We start from the raw sequence: 19,606 nt of genomic DNA on the forward strand, positions 1-19,606 counted from the left end.
CGGAGACGGACGACCCAAGTCCGGCGGCGGTGATCGAGATGGACTCGTGTTGTGCTGGCCGACGTCATGTGGAGGGCTTGGAGGTAATGGAGGTGTAGGTGACCTGCGACGACTCGGAGGCGGTGTTGTCCTTGGGGCCGAGCCTGGAAGCTTGATGTAGTTCTTGTCCCATAGGATGACTCCACCCAGTACTTCTCCGAGTGTCCTCTCATCTTTGGGTCCAGCTATGTCGAGCTCCATATCACGAAACCCCGTCATGATTTCATCCACCCCGACTTTAGCAAAGCCAGCTGGAATCTCACGGCCATGCTAGCGTGCATCAGGGCCAGAAGGTAAAGCTTGTCCGACGGCCACCTTCATGGATATGTTCTTGAATTTCTGATGGAGTTCACATGATGTTGACTCCTTGATTCCATCCAAGGTGTAGCTGGGACCGCCCTCTATCATTCTTCGTGCATAGTCGGGCGGGGCCTCAGATTCAGCCACGCTGCTTTTCCGCTTAGATGGGGCGCCGGTAATATCAAGTGCAGGATCTTCCTGGCGCGGTACTCCTCTAAGCTCATCAATCTGCTTCTATTGCTCGTTAATCCTGGCAAGCAACTGGTTGAACTTGTCATTCTCCTCATCCTGCTGCCGCTTCTTTGCTCTCTCTCGGCTTCTGTAAGTGTCTTGGTCTCTGGCAAACCCAAGCCACCACGGGTAAGAAGGACCGAAGCCTCGCGTTCGTCCTCCATGTTCGTCATTGTCGAGGACTAGTGTGAGCAAATCTTTATCTCTGTCTACAATGAACTTTCTTTTTCCCTCCTTAATTTCTTTCACTATCCTTTTCCAATTCTCCCTGGGTATCCTAAGACCGTCATTGCAGATGAGGTCCCCTGTTTTTCGTCGTACGACCCACCATGCGCAAGGAACCAATTTCTTGCTCTCAATTCCCACTCATCACGGAGTGGTTCAGGTACGATGCCTTTATCTAGCAGATCTTGCTCTTTCTTATCCCACTTTGGGATGGCAGTCTCATAGCCCCCTGACCCCAGCTTGTGGTGATATTTCTTCTTGTCGGCATTTATCTTGTTCTTTTTTGATAATGCCTGGGCATCTTCTGACTCCTTGTACTCTTGAAATGCTTTCCAGTGATTCGCCTGCTTGGCTAGATACCCCTCGAATACTGGCACTTTCTTTGTCTTCACATAGTTTTTCCATAGCTTCTTCTTCCAGCTACGGAACAGTTCGGCCATCTTCTTTAGAGTCCACTGCTTGACTTTGGCCCTCAGTTTGTCTGCGGCGTCTTCATTCTCACATTCTGGCAGGTTGAAATGTGACATGATATCATTCCAAAGATTATCTTTGTACCTTTCGGCGACATAGTCACTATCGGCTGCCCCTTTGCGCTTGTTCCACTCCCGAACGCTGATCGGGACGTGATCCCTAACGAGAACTCCGCATTGCTTCTTGAATGTGTCAGCAACATTCTTAGGAAGCTTGGGTTCGCCCGTAGGCAATATCACCTCAAAGGTGTAATGCGTCCGTGCATCCAACTTTCTAGTCGGGCCTCGTTTCGTAGTTTTTCTCGATGTGGAGGCCTAAGAGGGAGAAACATTCGTCAAATGAATGTATATGTATACAATATAGAGCTATCTCCAATATTTTTCACATATTACAAGTGATTGTCGAACTTCATATGTATACCTCGCCGGACTTTATTATTTCTTCACCGGCTTCTCCATCAGTGGAGCTATCACCTTCTCCGTCATTGGACCTATCTCCTGCCCCATCGGCTTCATCTTCGTGTCGCTCGACCTCCATTCCAACGTCGTGGTTTAGATATGACGACGGAGATTCAGCTGGTTCAACGTCGGGGTCGTCTTTGATTATATCTTCGAGAAGTTCTTCCTCTTCAAGGTTCCTGATATGTGGATCCATAGTTCTGCAAAAAACGGATTCTCTTAACCTTTGTACCAAAAAAGAATTATTCTATCAGGAACTCCATTCTAAAACAACTTTAGTCCCGGGTCGTGACTCCACCCGGGACTCCTAGATTTCTGCATAGTATTCAAAGTAGGAGTACTTTTCCAATTTGAGCATTCAATAAGCAAAACCAAATCGTAAAATAAAGTAGTATTCAAATTAGCATGCATTCAATTATAATCAAATACATCATCTCTTTTGTCCGTACATCATCGAATATTATCACTAATACTCCTCGAATACTATCATACATATTGTTGGGGAACGTCGCATGGGAAACAAAAATTTTCCTACGCGCACGAAAACCTATCATGGTGATGTCCATCTACGAGAGGGGATGTGTGATCTACGTACCCTTGTAGACCGTACAGCAGAAGCGTTAGTGAACGCGGTTGATGTAGTGGAACGTCCTCACGTCCCTCGATCCGCCCCACGAACTGTCCCGCGATCAGTCCCACGATCTAGTGCCGAACGGACGGCACCTCCGCGTTCAGCACACGTACAACTCGACGATGATCTCGGCCTTCTTGATCCAGCAAGAGAGACGGAGAGGTAGAAGAGTTCTCCGGCAGCGTGACGGCGCTCCGGAGGTTGGTGATGATCTCGTCTCAGCAGGGCTCCGCCCGAGCTCCGCAGAAACGCGATCTAGAGGTAAAACGATGGAGATATGTGGTCGGGCTGCCGTGGCAAAGTTGTTTCAAATCAGCCCTAAAACCCCACTATATATAGGAGGGAGGGAGGGGAGGAGGCAGCCCCAAACCCTCAAGGTTTGGCCGAAATTTGAGGTGGAGGAGTCCTACTCCAATCCTACTTGGAGTAGGATTCCACCTTCCCACTTGGAAACTCTTTCCACCTTGTGTTTTTTCCTTCTCAAACCTTATGGGCCTTAGTGGGAACTTATTCCAGCCCACTAGGGGCTGGTTTATCTCTTCCCATAGCCCATGAGACCCCTTGGGGCGTGAAAACCCTCCCGATGGTCCCCGACACCCCTCCCGGCACTCCCGGTACACTACCGATGAGCCCGAAACTTTTCCGGTAATGCCCGAAAACTTTCCGGTAACCAAATGAGGTCATCCTATATATCAATCTTCATCTCGGGACCATTCCGGAAACCCTCGTGACGTCCGTGATCCCATCCGGGGCTCCGAACAACATTCGGTAGCCAACCATATAACTCAAATACGCATAAAACATCGTCGAACCTTAAGTGTGCAGACCCCGCGGGTTCGAGAACTATGTAGACATGACCCGAGGGACTCCTCTGTCAATATCCAATAGCGGGACCTGGATGCCCATATTGGATCCTACATATTCCGAAGATCTTTATCGGTTGAACCTCAGTGCCAAGGATTCATATAATCCCGTATGTCATTCCCTTTGTCCTTCGGTATGTTACTTGCCCGAGATTCGATCGTCAGTATCCGCATACCTATTTCAATCTCGTTTACCAGCAAGTCTCTTTACTCGTTCCGTAATACAAGATCCCGTAACTTACACTAAGTCACATTGCTTGCAAGGCTTGTGTGTGATGTTGTATTACCGAGTGGGCCCCGAGATACCTCTCCGTCACACGGAGTGACAAATCCCAGTCTCGATCCATACTAACTCAACGAACACCTTCGGATATACCTGTAGAGCATCTTTATAGTCACCCAGTTACGTTGCGACGTTTGATATACACAAAGCATTCCTCCGGTGTCCGTGAGTTATATGATCTCATGGTCATAGGAACAAATACTTGACACGCAGAAAACAGTATCAATAAAATGACACGATCAACATGCTACGTCTATTAGTTTGGGTCTAGTCCATCACATGATTCTCCTAATGATGTGATCCCGTTATCAAGTGACAACACTTGCCTATGGCCAGGAAACCTTGACCATCTTTGATCAACGAGCTAGTCAACTAGAGGCTTACTAGGGACAGTGTTTTGTCTATGTATCCACACAAGTATTGTGTTTCCATTCAATACAATTATAGCATGGATAATAAACGATTATCATGAACTAAGAAATATAATAATAACTAATTTATTATTGCCTCTAGGGCATATTTCCAACAGTCTCCCACTTGCACTAGAGTCAATAATCTAGTTCACATCACCATGTGATTCCAACGAATCCAACACCCATATAGTTATGGGGTCTGATCACGTCTTGCTCGTGAGAGAGGTTTTAGTCAACGGTTCTGAAACTTTCAGATCCGTGCGTTCTTTACAAATCTTTATGTCATCTTATAGATGCTGCTACTACGTGCTCTTCAGAAATGCTCCAAATATCTACTCTACTATACGAATCTGTTTCACTACTCATAGTTATTAGGATTAGTGTCAAAGCTTGCATCGACGTAACCTTTTACGACGAACTCTTTAACCACCTCCATAATCGAGAAAAAATTCCTTAGTCCATTAGTTACTAAGGATAAATTTTGACCGCTGCTAGTGATTCAATCATGGATCACTCTCTGTACCTCGCAACAGACTTTGAGTCAAGGCACACATCAGGTGCGGTACACAGCATGGCAGACTTTAGATTCTACGGCTAAGGCATAGAAGACAACCTTCGTCTATTCTCTTTATTCTGCCGTGGTCGGGTTTTGAGTCTTACTCAAATTTACACCTTACAACGCAACCAAGAACTCCTTCTTTGCTGATCTATTTTGAACTCCTTCAAAAACTTGTCAAGGCATGCATCTTATTGAAACTTTCATTAAGCGCTTTTGATCTATCTCTATAGATCTTTGATGCTCAACGTTCAAGTAGCGCAATCCAGGTATTCCTTTGAAAACTCCTTTCAATCAACCTTATATGCTTTACAGAAATTCTACATTACTTCTGATCAACAATATGTCTACCACATACACTTATCAGAAATTCTATAGTGCTCCCACTCACTTCTTTGGAAATACAAGTTTCTCATAAACCTTGTACAAACCCAAAATCTTTGATCATCTCATCAAAGTGTATATTCCAACTCCGAGATGCTTGCACCAGTCCATTGAAGGATCACTGGAGCTTGCATACTTGCTAGTATCTTTAGGATCGACAAAACCTCCTTGTTGTATCACATACAATGTTTGCTCAAGGAAACCGTCGAGGAAACAATGTTTTGACATCCTACGTGCAATATTTCATAAATAATGCAGCGACTACTAACATAATTCTAACAGACTTTTAGCATCGCTGCGAGTGAGAAAGTCTCATCATAGTCAACTGTTTGATCTTGTCGGAAACATCTTTGCGACAAGTCGAGCTTTTCTTAATAGTGACTTATCACCATCATCGTCTGTCTTCCTTTTAAAGACCCATTTTTACTCAATAGTCCTCTGACCATCAAGTGGTTCTTCCAAAGTCTACACTTTGTTTTCATACATGGATCCTCTCTCGGATTTCATGGCTTCCAGCCATTTGTCGGAATCTGGGCCCACCATTGCTTTCTTCATAACTCGTAGGTTCACTGTTGCTCAACAACATGACCTCCAAGACAGGGTTACCGTACCACTCTGTAGTAGTACGCAACCTTGTCAACCTACGAGGCTTGTAGTAACTTGATCGGATGCTTGATGATCACCATTATCAGCTTCCACTTCAATTGGTGTAGGCGCCACAGGAACAACTTCCTGCGCCCTGCTACACACTGGTTGAAGGGATGGTTCAATAATCTCATCAAGTTCTACTACCCTCCCACTCAATCCTTTCGAGAGAAACCTTTCCTCGAGAAAGGATCCGTTTCTAGAAACAAACACTTTGCTTTTGGATCTGAGATAGGAGATGTACCCAACTATTTTGGATATCCTATGAAGATGCATTTATCCGCTTTGGGTTCGAGCTTATCATACCGAAACTTTTTCACATAAGTGTCGAAGCCCCAAACTTTCAAGAAACGACAGTTTAGATTTCTCTAAGCCTCAGTCTATACCGCGTCATCTCAACGGAAATACGTGGTGCCCTATTTAAAGTGAATGCGGTTGTCTCTAATGTATAACCCATAAACGATAGTGGTAATTCGATAAGAGACATCATAGCATGCACCATACCAAATAGTGCGTGGCTATGACGTTCAGACACATCATCACACTATGATGTTCCAGGTGGCATGAACTGCGAAACAATTTCCACATTGTCTTAACTGCGTACCAAAACTCGTAACTCAGATATTCATTTCTATGATCATATCGTAGACAGTTTATCCTCTTGTTACGACGAACTTCACTCTGAAACGGAATTGAACTTTTCAATATTTCAGACTTGTGATTCATTAAGTAAATACTCCTGTATCTACTCAAGTTGTCAGTGAAGTAAGAACATAATGATATCCACTGCGTGCCTCAGCACCCATTGGACTGCATACATCAAAATGTATCACTTCCAACAAGTTACTATCTTATTTCATCTCAATGAAAACAAGGCCTTGCTCATGTGGTATGATTTGCATGTCACTAGTGATTCGAAATCAGGTGAGTACAAAGATCCATCAGCATGGAGCCTCTTCATGCAATTTATACTAACATGACTCAAGCGGCAGTGCCACAAGTAAGTGGTACTATCATCATTAACTCGTATCTTTTGGCACCAATATTATGAACATGTGTAACACTACGATCGAGATTCAGTAAACCATTGAAGGTGATTATTCAAGAAAATAGAGTAACCATTATTCTCTTTAAATGAATAATCGTATTGCAATAAACACGATCCAATCATGTTCATGCTTAACGCAAGCACCAAATAACAATTATTTAGGTTTAACACCAATCCCGATGGTAGAGGGAGCGTGCGACGTTTGATCATATCAACCTTGGAAACACTTCCAACACGTATCGTCACCTCGCCTTTAGCTAGTCTCCATTTATGACGTAGCTTTCATTTCGTGTTACTAATCACTTAGCAACCGAACCGGTATCCAATACCCTCATGCTACTAGGAGTACTAGTAAAGTACACATCAACATCATGTATATCAAATATACTTCTCTTGACTTTTGCCAGCCTTCTTATCTACCAAGTATCTAGAGTTGCTCCGCCTCACTGATTGTTCCCCTCATTACAGAAGCACTTAGTCTCGGGTTTGGGTTTAATCTTGGGTTTCTTCATTAGTGCAGCAATTGTTTTGCCGTTTCACGAAGTATCCCTTCTAGCCCTTGCCTTTCTTGAAACTTAGTGGTTTTACAAACCATCAACTATTGATGCTCCTTTTTGATTTCTACTTTCGAAGTTTCAAAACATCGTGAATCGCTCAAGGATCATTGTATCTATCCTTGATATGTTATAGTTCATCACGAAGCTCTCATAGCTTGGTGGCAGTGACTTTGGAGAACCATCACTATCTCATCTGGAAGATTAACTCCCACTTGATTCAAGCGATTGTCGTACTCAGACAATCTGAGCACACGCTCAACGATTGAGCTTTTCTCCTTTACTTTGTGGACAAAGAATCTTGTCGGAGGTCTTGTACCTCTTAACAAGGGCACAAGCATGAAATCACAATTTCATCTCTTTAGAACATCACTTATGTTCCGCGACGTTTCAAAACGTCTTCGGCGCCTTGCTTCTAAGCCATTAAGTATTTTGCAGTGAACTATCGTGTAGTCATAAGAAACGTGTATGTCGGATGTTCACAGCATCCACAGACGACGCTCGAGGTGCAGCACACCGAGTGGTGCATTAAGGACATAAGCCTTCTGTACAGCAACGAGGACAATCCTCGGTTTTACAGACCTAGTCAGGAAACTTTGCTACTATCAACTTTCAACTAAATTTTCTCTAGGAACATATAAAAATAGTAGAGCTATAGCGCAAGCTACATCGTAATTCGCAAAGACCATTAGACTATGTTCATGACAATTAGTTCAATTAATCATATTACTTAAGAACTCCCACTCAAAAAGTACATCTCTCTAGTCATTTGAGTGGTACATGATCCAAATCCACTATCTCAAGTCCGATCATCACGTGAGTCGAGAATAGTTTCACTGGTAAGCATCTCTATGCTAATCATATCAACTATACGATTCATGCTCGACCTTTCAGTCTCATGTGTTCCGAGGCCATGTCTGCACATGCTAGGCTCGTCAAGCTTAACCCGAGTGTTCCGCGTGCGCAACTGTTTTGCACCCGTTGTATGTGAACGTTGAGTCTATCACACCCGATCATCACGTGGTGTCTTGAAACGTCGAACTGTAGCAACGGTGCACAGTCGGGGAGAACACAATTTCGTCTTGAAATTTTAGTGAGAGATCACCTCATAATGCTACCGTCGTTCTAAGCAAAATAAGGTGCATAAAAGGATTAACATCACATGCAATTCATAAGTGACATGATATGGCCATCATCATGTGCTTCTTGATCTCTATCACCAAAGCACCGGCACGATCTTCTTGTCACCGGCGTCACACCATGATCTCCATCATCATGATCTCCATCAACGTGTCGCCATCGGGGTTGTCGTGCTACTCATGCTATTACTACTAAAGCTACATCCTAGCAAAATAGTAAACGCATCTGCAAGCACAAACGTTAGTTACAAAGACAACCCTATGGCTCCTGCCGGTTGCCGTACCATTGACGTGCAAGTCGATATTATCTATTACAACATGATCATCTCATACATCCAATATATCACATCACATCGTTGGCCATATCACATCACAAGCATACCCTGCAAAAACAAGTTAGACGTCCTCTAATTTTGTTGTTGCATGTTTTATGTGGTGACCAAGGGTATCTAGTAGGATCGCATCTTACTTACGCAAACACCACAACGGAGATATATGAGTTGCTATTTAACCTCATCCAAGGACCTCCTCGGTCAAATCCGATTCAACTAAAGTTGAAGAAACTGACACCCGCCAGTCATCCTTGAGCAACGGAGTTACTCGTAGCGATGAAACCAATCTCTCGTAAGCGTACGAGTAATGTCGGTCCGAGCCGCTTCGATCCAACAATACCGCGGAATCAAGAAAAGACTAAGGAGGGCAGCAAAACGCACATCACCGCCCACAAAAACTTTTGTGTTCTACTCGAGAAGACATCTACGCATGAACCTAGCTCATGATGCCACTGTTGGGGAATGTCGCATGGGAAACAAAAAATTTCCTACGCGCACGAAAACCTATCATGGTGATGTCCATCTACGAGAGGGGATGTGTGATCTACGTACCCTTGTAGACCGTACAGCAGAAGCGTTAGTGAACGCGGTTGATGTAGTGGAACGTCCTCACGTCCCTCGATCCGCCCCACGAACCGTCCCGCGATCTAGTGCCGAACGGACGGCACCTCCGCGTTCAGCACACGTACAACTCGACGATGATCTCGGCCTTCTTGATCCAACAAGAGAGACGGAGAGGTAGAAGAGTTCTCCGGCAGCGTGACGGCGCTCCGGAGGTTGGTGATGATCTCGTCTCAGCAGGTCTCCGCCCGAGCTCCGCAGAAACGCGATCTAGAGGTAAAACGGTGGAGATATGTGGTCGGGCTGCCGTGGCAAAGTTGTTTCAAATCAGCCCTAAAACCCCACTATATATAGGAGGGAGGGAGGGGAGGAGGCAGCCCCAAACCCTCAAGGTTTGGCCGAAATTTGAGGTGGAGGAGTCCTACTCCAATCCTACTTGGAGTAGGATTCCACCTTCCCACTTGGAAACTCTTTCCACCTTGTGTTTTTTCCTTCTCAAACCTTATGGGCCTTAGTGGGAACTTATTCCAGCCCACTAGGGGCTGGTTTATCTCTTCCCATAGCCCATGAGACCCCTTGGGGCGTGACAACCCTCCCGATGGTCCCCGACACCCCTCCCGGCACTCCCGGTACACTATCGATGAGCCCGAAACTTTTCCGGTAATGCCCGAAAACTTTCCGGTAACCAAATGAGGTCATCCTATATATCAATCTTCATCTCGGGACCATTCCGGAAACCCTCGTGACGTCCGTGATCCCATCCGGGGCTCCGAACAACATTCGGTAGCCAACCATATAACTCAAATACGCATAAAACATCGTCGAACCTTAAGTGTGCAGACCCCGCGGGTTCGAGAACTATGTAGACATGACCCGAGGGACTCCTCTGTCAATATCCAATAGCGGGACCTGGATGCCCATATTGGATCCTACATATTCCGAAGATCTTTATCGGTTGAACCTCAGTGCCAAGGATTCATATAATCCCGTATGTCATTCCCTTTGTCCTTCGGTATGTTACTTGCCCGAGATTCGATCGTCAGTATCCGCTTACCTATTTCAATCTCGTTTACCAGCAAGTCTCTTTACTCGTTCTGTAATACAAGATCCCGTAACTTACACTAAGTCACATTGCTTGCAAGGCTTGTGTGTGATGTTGTATTACCGAGTGGGCCCCGAGATACCTCTCCGTCACACGGAGTGACAAATCCCAGTCTCGATCCATACTAACTCAACGAACACCTTCGGATATACCTGTAGAGCATCTTTATAGTCACCCAGTTACGTTGCGACGTTTGATACACACAAAGCATTCCTCCGGTGTCCGTGAGTTATATGATCTCATGGTCATAGGAACAAATACTTGACACGCAGAAAACAGTATGAATAAAATGACACGATCAACATGCTACGTCTATTAGTTTGGGTCTAGTCCATCACATGATTCTCCTAATGATGTGATCCCGTTATCAAGTGACAACACTTGCCTATGGCCAGGAAACCTTGACCATCTTTGATCAACGAGCTAGTCAACTAGAGGCTTACTAGGGACAGTGTTTTGTCTATGTATCCACACAAGTATTGTGTTTCCATTCAATACAATTATAGCATGGATAATAAACGATTATCATGAACTAAGAAATATAATAATAACTAATTTATTATTGCCTCTAGGGCATATTTCCAACAGATATAGCATCACAGATACATCTAGAACCGTAGCGCCCGACGGGTATCGACGCGGGCGGTGGACACCCAAAGAGAAGGAACCATCACAGGATCATAGCTCCACTGAGATCCCCGAAGAACCTGCCAGGTATGCTCGAACCTGCCCTCCAACGCAACCATGTAGCGACGGACGTGCTCATCCTCCTCGCTGACACGGTGACGTACCACCTCCGTGGTGTCCGGAAGCCTCGGCACCCTCACTGGCCCACGCGACCGCCACCAAACAAGGACCGGGTCAACGACGGGCTGGCTCCTCACCAACCTACGCCCCCCGGAAGGTAGCACCTCCCAATACCAGCCGGGCGGAGCCCAGTCCCGGACAGGGCCCCTCTGATCAAGCAGGTGTCCTCCGCCGAGTCGACGACGAGGATGCGGGATAGGCATCGTAAAATGAACTAGAAAAATAAACTAGTTCTATTAATTTTCTTGCTTAAAATAAACTATTAACACTTAAGCATATACAATAGCAAAATTAAACTATTAACACTTAAACATATACAATAGCAAAATTAAGCAATAATCTACGAAACACTATTAACACTTAAGCATATACACTATACAATATTTCTTCTTCTTATAACCCTAAACTAATTTTTCCTCTTCTTCTATTTCTTCTCTTCTTCTACTTCTTCTTCTACTTCTACTTCTCCTCTTCTTCTACTACTTCTCCTCTTCTCTTCTTCTACTTCTCCTCTCCTCCTCTTCTAATTTTTTCTCTTCTTCTACTTCTCCTCTTCTTCTATTTTTCCTCTTCTTCTCCTCTCCTCCTCTTCTTATTCTCCTTTTTCTTCTTTTCTTCTCCTCCTCTTCTTATTTTCCTTTTTCCTAATTTTAAATATTACTAACCCTAATAATCTAGCACAAACCTAATAACAATAGGAATTAAATGACAAAAAAAATCTTTTTCTTCTTTTCTTCCATTTTCTTCCTTTCTTCTCCTTTTTCTTCTTTTCTTCTCCTTTTTCTTCTTTTCTTCTACTGGCCGGAGTGTTGGGGAGGAGGGGGCAGGGGGCTTACCGGCCGGAGGTGTCGACGGCGCGCGGCGAGGAGGACGGCGCGACGGCGAGGAGGACGGCAGGCGGCGAGGAGGACGGCGAGGAGGACGGCGCGACGGCGAGGTGGAAGGCGAGGAGGACGGCGCGACGGCGAGGAGGACGGCAGGCGGCGGCGAGCAGGACGGCGGGCAGCCTGACGGCGTCGTCGAGTTCGTCGCTGTGCCGCGTCGGGCAGGAGAACGAGAGGTAGTGCAGCGGGGGACAGCGGCAGGCTCCTATGGATCCCCAACCAGGCTTGCGACACCTCTTCTTCCTGGCAGTCGACCACCTCTCCCCCCGGATCTGTCTGTAGCTCGGGTTTTTTTTTTCATCGTGTGAACCTGTTCTTGTTCGTCTTGAACGTTAGGAGTATATTTTCTAAAATTAATCCATTAAAAGTGATAAACGCAAACAGTGAAATAAAAATTGCCCTCTTTCCATTGGGCGACAGTCCACATTTTTGGACTCTACTAAGTGGAGGTAAACATGATAAACTTAAGACCCTTTGCGCTTATGAAAAGAATATAGTGATGAATTTGTGTCCGAATTACAACAATGAACTGAAGAAGTGAAATTTTAACCGAGTGATGCTTGCATACAAGAGGCACACACACACGCCTGGATGACACATGAGCAAGTGTCGATCGGCGCAGCTAGCTGAGGTTGATTAACTAAAAGAGCGAGCACGAGGTGGCATAAGTGTCTGCTTGTCAGAGCTAATAGTGGCATATGCACCCTGCTCCTGCTCGTGGCCCTCTCTTTGTGTTATAGCAGGCAACTCTTTGTCATCCTCGAGGTATTTCATTGCATCCTCCATTAAGGGACGTTGTTTCGCATCTGGATGAGAGCACCTAAGGCCCAGGAGAACCACGCGCTCCATCTGTGTCATGTTGAAGTCACCAGTTAATTTGGCATCCGCGATATTCTTCACAAACTGCGCCCCTGTTCTGCTGCTCCTCAGGATTTCCTCCCTGGGCTTCTTTCCACATGCAATATCTAGTAGGACAATTCCGAAGCTGTAGACGTCGGTCCTACGGTTGAACTCAACTTTATCATTTTTCATTAACTTCGGATCCATGTACCCCACGGTCCCAATAGCAGTTGTCATCACTGTGGGGATGAACTCATTGTCGACCAAGAGTATGTTATCGGCGGCCCTCGATAGCCCGAAGTCAGCAAGCTTGGGGTTGAACTCGTCGTCCAAGAGTATGTTGCTTGGTTTGATATCTCTGTGCAAGATGCACTGCTTGCATCCGTGGTGGAGATAATTTATAGCGGACCCTATTCCCCTCACTATTTTGTATCTGTTAAATAAATATAGGAAGTAAATGTATTAATGTAAAGTGTCATTTTAACCAAATGTGCTCCTTATTACGTGTTAAACATTAAAGTACAAGAAGCAGAAATATTGTTACATCATGTCGGTAAAGCCATAGACAACAGTGTGCCACTCTATACCAGGTGTAAAATAGTTAATCCTGGTGGCAATTGATTATACGTACTCCAAATTAAGATGCAATAGGAAAAAAAAGAATCGCTACGTGCAATACATACCTCTTCTCCCATGGTAGAAAGTGATTCAGGTGGTATTCCAGGTCGCGATTAGGTACCAATTCATATACAAGGAAGAGTTCAACCTTGTGCTGAAAGCAACAACACCAATAACCGATGAAGTCTCGGCTGCAGCACCAACCTATCAGCTCCACTAGATTTTTGTGCCTTGTTTCACTAATTGTCGTGAGTTCATCCCTGAAATCCCTTCCTGTTGTGTTCTTCATTTTCTTGACAGCCAGATCTTCCCATTCCATGCTGCTATCATTCCAGTAGCTCCCCTGATATACTTCGCCAAAGGCACCGCCTCCAAGCTTGGTGGAGAAATCGCCTGTCATAGTGGCCAATTCTCCGTACTCGAATCGCCTGAGGCCTGTTGTTCTTAACGCAAAGAAATCAAGTGTATTTTCCCACCTGAACCGTGCGACATCCTTCCAACAGCTTGCTACCATTACTCCCAGAAATATTACAAAAAGCTGTCCATAATACTTTTTGCGACCTGTTCAAGCATTAGCGGTGTAGATTAAATATTACTTGAAGTTACTCTGCTCAAGATGCACAGCTTCAAAGCAATAAACCAAATTTGCATTGGGATTTTCTGCAGCATTGGAACTGTGTTGTATGATGATTTAACATTATAATGTGATCATAGAACTGAATCAAATTGTGATATCATGGACCTACTTTCAGGCAAAAATATACACATTCAAATAGAAGTACTTCAATAATATATTGATAGTCAAAAAAATTCAAAGTTGTTTCACACATTGAGTTGATAGTCAAGTTTTAAAAGTTTGATTAGATCTGTTTCAAATGCACCAACGTTTTTGGACTGGAGGGAGTAATAACTAAATAACTCGAGCAAGATCCACTTATGCCATCCCTATATCCACCAGCATTACTCTCACGCCCATCCCTTAATTACCTGTTCCCAACCATAATAAGTCATACCCATCCAACCTCCACTGCCAGGCCATTGCCATCAACCACAACTAGAATTTACATATGATTTTTAAGAATTTTAGTGTGCCAAGATAAGAGCAACTCTAGCAAACCCCGTATAACGCCGCGACCCGTAAAATAATCGTCAAAATACGGGTCGGCGCGGAAAATTCTGCCCGAGCAGACTCCGCAAACGTGTCCGATCCGTAAAAGTTTTTGCGGGACGTGACAAAAGTTCGCCCTCAACCTTTAGATTCACAAGGTGGGAGGCCGACCCGAGCTCGCTCCCTATCAGCAGCGAGATTTGGCGCGAGGGAAATTTCCACGCGGCCGTTCCTGCTCCCCCCTCCTTGGCAAGGAGATTTGGCGCGATGGAAATTACCGCGCGCTCGGGTCTATCTTCCCTGCCATGGAAGCCTCACAGTCGTCCCCCATGAACGTGGAGTTTACGCACGTGTTATCCCCTCCGGCGGATCTCGTCTGGGGACATGTCGCTCCCGTTGTTGCCCAAGGCACCAACACGCCTGCCGGCAAGCGGCAGGGCAACATTGTCGTGCAGTGCGGCAATCCGGCTGGCCCAGCCGGAAAGGCACGTGCGCCGGGCGCCGCCGCCGCTACTTGATCTGCCCGGCCGCCGACGAAGAAGGTGAGCAAGGTTTCAGGCGTGAAGCAGAAGAAGGTTCCTACGAAAAGGGTGACACCTTCATCCACTCCATCTGCCCCGGCGAGATGTTCCCCGACCATGCCTTTCAGTTGCGCTGCTTCCACCGCATGCGAGGTGTTCGATGAAATGGTCGGAAGGTATGCATCTTCGATCCCTTGTTCTTGCTTCTCTTTTCGCCATTGTGGTAGCTCGTGACTTGATGTCACTCAATGTAGCGGTGGTTCAAAGATCAAATCTTGATCAAGGCTTGGAGCGCGTTGTCTATGGATGCTTGCAGGGGTATGTCTCAAAGCTCCAAGAGATATTGGCAAAGAATCGAAGATCAATACTTCCACGTGATGGTCAAGTATCCCAACAGGACACCACAGACCTTTCAGTCACTCCAAGGTCGTTGGGACGTGATGCTAGCAAAGACATTGGAGAAAAGAAAGGGTTGGCCAAGAAGAAGGCACGAGAGAGCAAGGGCCATCAGCCAAGAATGAGGGGTTGCGCAAGGCGGCCATTAAGGACAGAAGAGCACGTGCCGCCATGTCCAAGCTTCTTGTCGAAGAGAATAGGATCATGACATTGAACCGCAATGACATGGACGACATCAGCCAAGAATGGCATGATATGGCAAGGAGAAACATCTTGAAGAGGAGGATGCTTGCGTCGGCCGGTGCGTGTTACTGTGCCGGTGATGTTTTATCATCAGGATTTGGAACCAATGTCGCTGATGATTTCGGTGCCGAAGTTGGAACAAGTGCCGGTGATGGATTGGGGGCGGCGATGACCTCGATTGATGTGGTGGGGAGTGAAGAGTGACCAAGATGATGACGGATGTGATTGTCGTTTTTGCATGAAGTCCTTTTGGATTTGTCCTTCAAAACTATGCATTTATTTGGGCGTGAACTATGTTTTATTGTTTGAATTTGAACTCATTTGTCGGAATCGCTGTCAAATTTTTTATTAGTGGTTTTCGGTTTGCGGGTCAACGCGGCGGCGTCCGAGCAGACCCCGCGTAGCCGACCGGTAAAAACGCATCTTCTATGAATATCCTTTTTACGAGTCCGTTTTGCAGGGTCTAACTCTGCCCTCGCTCGCGCCGGCCTGCAAAGCCGTTTTTCCGCGAAATGTAAACGTGTTTTACGGATCGGCGTTATATGAGGTCTACTAGAGATGCTCTAAAGGTGAGCAAATCTTTAACAACAACTCGCCATAGCAAGACCTTCCGAATGAAAGAATCCCTCAACACCTGGATGGAACACAATGACATAACCTAAAAAGATTCATGTCCTCCATGCAAAACAACAGCACAAACCTCCAGGTCTTCATCAAGCAAGTCTGATTTTCTTCTTCTGAAGTTTCATATATTCTCTAGAATTTCTTATCATTTATTATGATTATTCTATGCAGCATTGCATGGTCTACCCGGCATTTTGTCACAGTATTTTTATTTGGTGAAACTAAATGTTGTTGGTATTTGCTGACTTAAGCATTGCAGTCCTACTAAAATATACAAGAGCAATGGGCACTTTAAGTGCTAACGACAATAGTAGAGCCATGACTAATGGATATTCATCAAAACATCAGAATCATTTTCTATATATCTTGGCCCATATCTTGTACAGAAATATAGCGATTGTCATTTAAATCAAACATGTATCATTGTTGTAAATGAAAATAATATTCATACGTCAAAACATTTGTAGGATCACAAGCATATGGGCGTTTTCTACCTGATTTGCTAGTGAAGACCGATCCAGTGGTCATTCGTCTGCGCTTTATTTGTGTGTCTTGTGCGTCAGAACCTATATATTCAATGAAAGGTCAAATAAAGGGATACATTATGAATGTCAAATTCATACAAAGAGCACAAAAATTTAAACACTGGATGGAATGTCTTGATTTTGATAAGTTAAGAATTATCACTCATAGTGGAGTCTGGCCGTGAGGCTCGTTGGAAAAAAATAATAGGCAAGTTCAGAAACGTAAATGACTTTGATGTGCAATCTATACGAGACAAGATAGGCCATTGAGCGTTTTTCCTGGAGGAGAAATACATGTTATTTGGTAGGAAATGGAGGTATTTTAGCAAACTTTATCAGTGATGTAAGATGTACATAATAGAGGTCTAGAGTTTCCTCTTCAATTTTAAAAAAGATATTTTTTAATGCCAAGTGTAGTGTTCAGAATTTAGTGCAGATAACCCTCCACTACACTATTTTTGTCTTTTACAAGAGTTACACTATGACAACTTGGACAACCTGTTTCAATTTTTTGATAATTTGAACACAATTGATCCCAATATTCCACTTCGAACCACATTTGAGATTTTGGATGAACCTCACATGATACAAATAGTGGATATTCCGCAACAACTGAATATTGAGAAATAATCCTACTCCGTTTTTAAAACATTGAACTGAATATTTGAGTTAAATCTGGTTCAAACTAGAATATTCAGTTTAAAATGTGGTTCAATCTGTCAAATATTTAGAAATAGGGATCCATTTTATCAGTTTAACAAATAGCTGGTCCACAGTAGAATTTACCTAGCCAAACTAATAAAACCTTTTTTGCTCCTTTTCATCAATAATAATAAAACCATTTAATTCCTTTTCAAAAATAGGTTTTGACATGACCTACAAGGGTGCCACTTTGTCGATTGCTATTGTTCCTAAATATGCTAATGAAAAACGGTGAGACAGTGACCATGAAACTAGTTCACAACGAATCTAAATAGACTTATGTATGTTAATGATCAGAGTAAAAAAAACAAACGCTTGTGGCACTTAATATGTCAATCCATTTTGGGATGCAAGATAATACTTTTCAGAATTTCAAGTTTGAGAATTAGGATGTTGCATACATACATACCTGCGTGAGTCGAAAGGGTTGAGTTGAAGGACCAAGACAATATCTGATGGAGCTGGAAAGATGTACCAGTGGCCGCAGAAAACCCCACCGCCACCTCCGGCGGTAGCAAGGACGTGACGGGATCAGGCAATATGGTGCTTACCTCAATGGGGCCGACAGAAGGATGATCATCAAACTGTAGGGAGGCGACAAGCATCTTGGTACTGTTGTCGTAGGTGATGGACGCTGTCATAGAGCCGTTCAAGCTGAAGGTGGGTAAGCTTGTCGTGTTAACCGACTGCCTAACAGAGTTTATGTCGACGCCGATATGATCCTGGGTGCCACTTGGGTCCCAGGTGTTGCTGAACACGTCGAACTCTACGGCGATGAACTGGTCTGTGCCGTGGACTTGGCTCCGGCCGTCATCGACAGGGAGACCGAGGTTACCCCCGCTTGAGCTTGGCGGTAATCTGGAAGGGTAGCTGGAGAGGAAGAAAGCCATGCCACCCTCTTTGTTGCTGCCACCGACGTTGAGCCCGATCGCGAACTTGAACCGTGTGGTGAAGCTCGATACCTCACCGGTGATACTGTCATAGAAGGGCACAGGGTGAGCGTACGCCATCCGCCCCATGCAGTTGTTGTTGGCGATTCTCTGCGTGATGGAGTTGTAGGTGAGGTCGACCAGCTTCCCGTGCAAGGCCGCATCGCCCTCCAATCGGAGGTCTTGTAAGCGAGAGATGGATATGGTGGAGAAGTCGAAGCTGAAGGAGAAGGGTGAGTTGGCGGCTGCTACGAGATGCTGAGGAGCATTACGAGACATGGAAAGGAGGACGCAGCCAGCGTAAAGTAGTAGGAGAAGCTGCGGCGTGCTGCTTCTTGCACCTGAGGCCATTAGCATATGTGCTGCTACTTGGAGTTGGAAGTGATAATCCCGCTTATGATTGGCCAGCGTGTTCTAAGACCTTAAATAGCCGAGCAGACTTGTATCTCGTGTTGTACCTACCTCGTACTCCCTCCTGTTCCAAAATATAAGTGTTTTTATAAAAATTATAATACAAACTACATACGAATGTATGTAGATATATTTTAGATTGTAGATCCATTCATTTTGTTTCATATGTAGTCCGTATTTGAATCTTTAAAAAGACTTATATTTAGAGACACAGAGACTAGTACGATAAGAACATTTTTTTTCATAAGTATAAAGACACTTGGTCTGATTTTAAAATTCTCCATAGTTTTATATGTTGTTTTCATAAGTATAAAGACACTTGGTCTGTTTTCATTTTAAAATTCTCCATAGTTTTATACTTGGACACGTCTGACTTTCGCGGGAAAGACCTAAATTACAGGTCGCCTTTTTTCCTTTACAAAAAGTGGACAAATGGAGACTTGCACTCTAACGCTAGCATGTCACTATAGATTACATGCAACTTGTATGCACATCTCTGTAATTATACGTACTAACTAGCTAGCCATCGTGGACTGGTCCATCCATATGCATGCTATATGCATGATCGGGTAGTCTTGCTTTAGTCTCTACAAATACTATATATACTACTACTAACTCACACATCGCGAACTGGTCCATCAACACGGTATTTCCAGTTTTCCACACATGACGCTACATCTAATATTTAACATATTATACTGTGGCACCAGATCAAGAAAGTCTGACGTGTCCAGGATGCGTGCATTCAAATGATGCTGAATTAT

The 19,606-nt window shown here is 44.6% G+C and overlaps 1 protein-coding gene across 1 annotated transcript; it reads right to left on the minus strand.

Annotated features, from left to right (window-relative positions):
* Positions 1-12,310: 12,310 nt before the first annotated feature.
* Positions 12,311-18,839, minus strand: LOC123405444 (L-type lectin-domain containing receptor kinase IX.1-like). The gene is made up of 4 exons (XM_045099123.1): positions 17,912-18,839; positions 16,771-16,842; positions 13,450-13,945; positions 12,311-13,199 (listed from the first exon to the last, which is right to left on the minus strand). Exons 1-4 carry the CDS (start codon positions 18,786-18,788, stop codon positions 12,563-12,565), a joined length of 2,082 nt encoding a protein of 693 aa, XP_044955058.1. The 5' UTR covers positions 18,789-18,839; the 3' UTR covers positions 12,311-12,562.
* Between the last annotated feature and the right edge of the window lie 767 nt (positions 18,840-19,606).

Source organism: Hordeum vulgare, chromosome 6H (assembly GCF_904849725.1).
Source record: "Hordeum vulgare subsp. vulgare chromosome 6H, MorexV3_pseudomolecules_assembly, whole genome shotgun sequence".
Classification (NCBI taxonomy): domain Eukaryota; kingdom Viridiplantae; phylum Streptophyta; class Magnoliopsida; order Poales; family Poaceae; genus Hordeum; species Hordeum vulgare.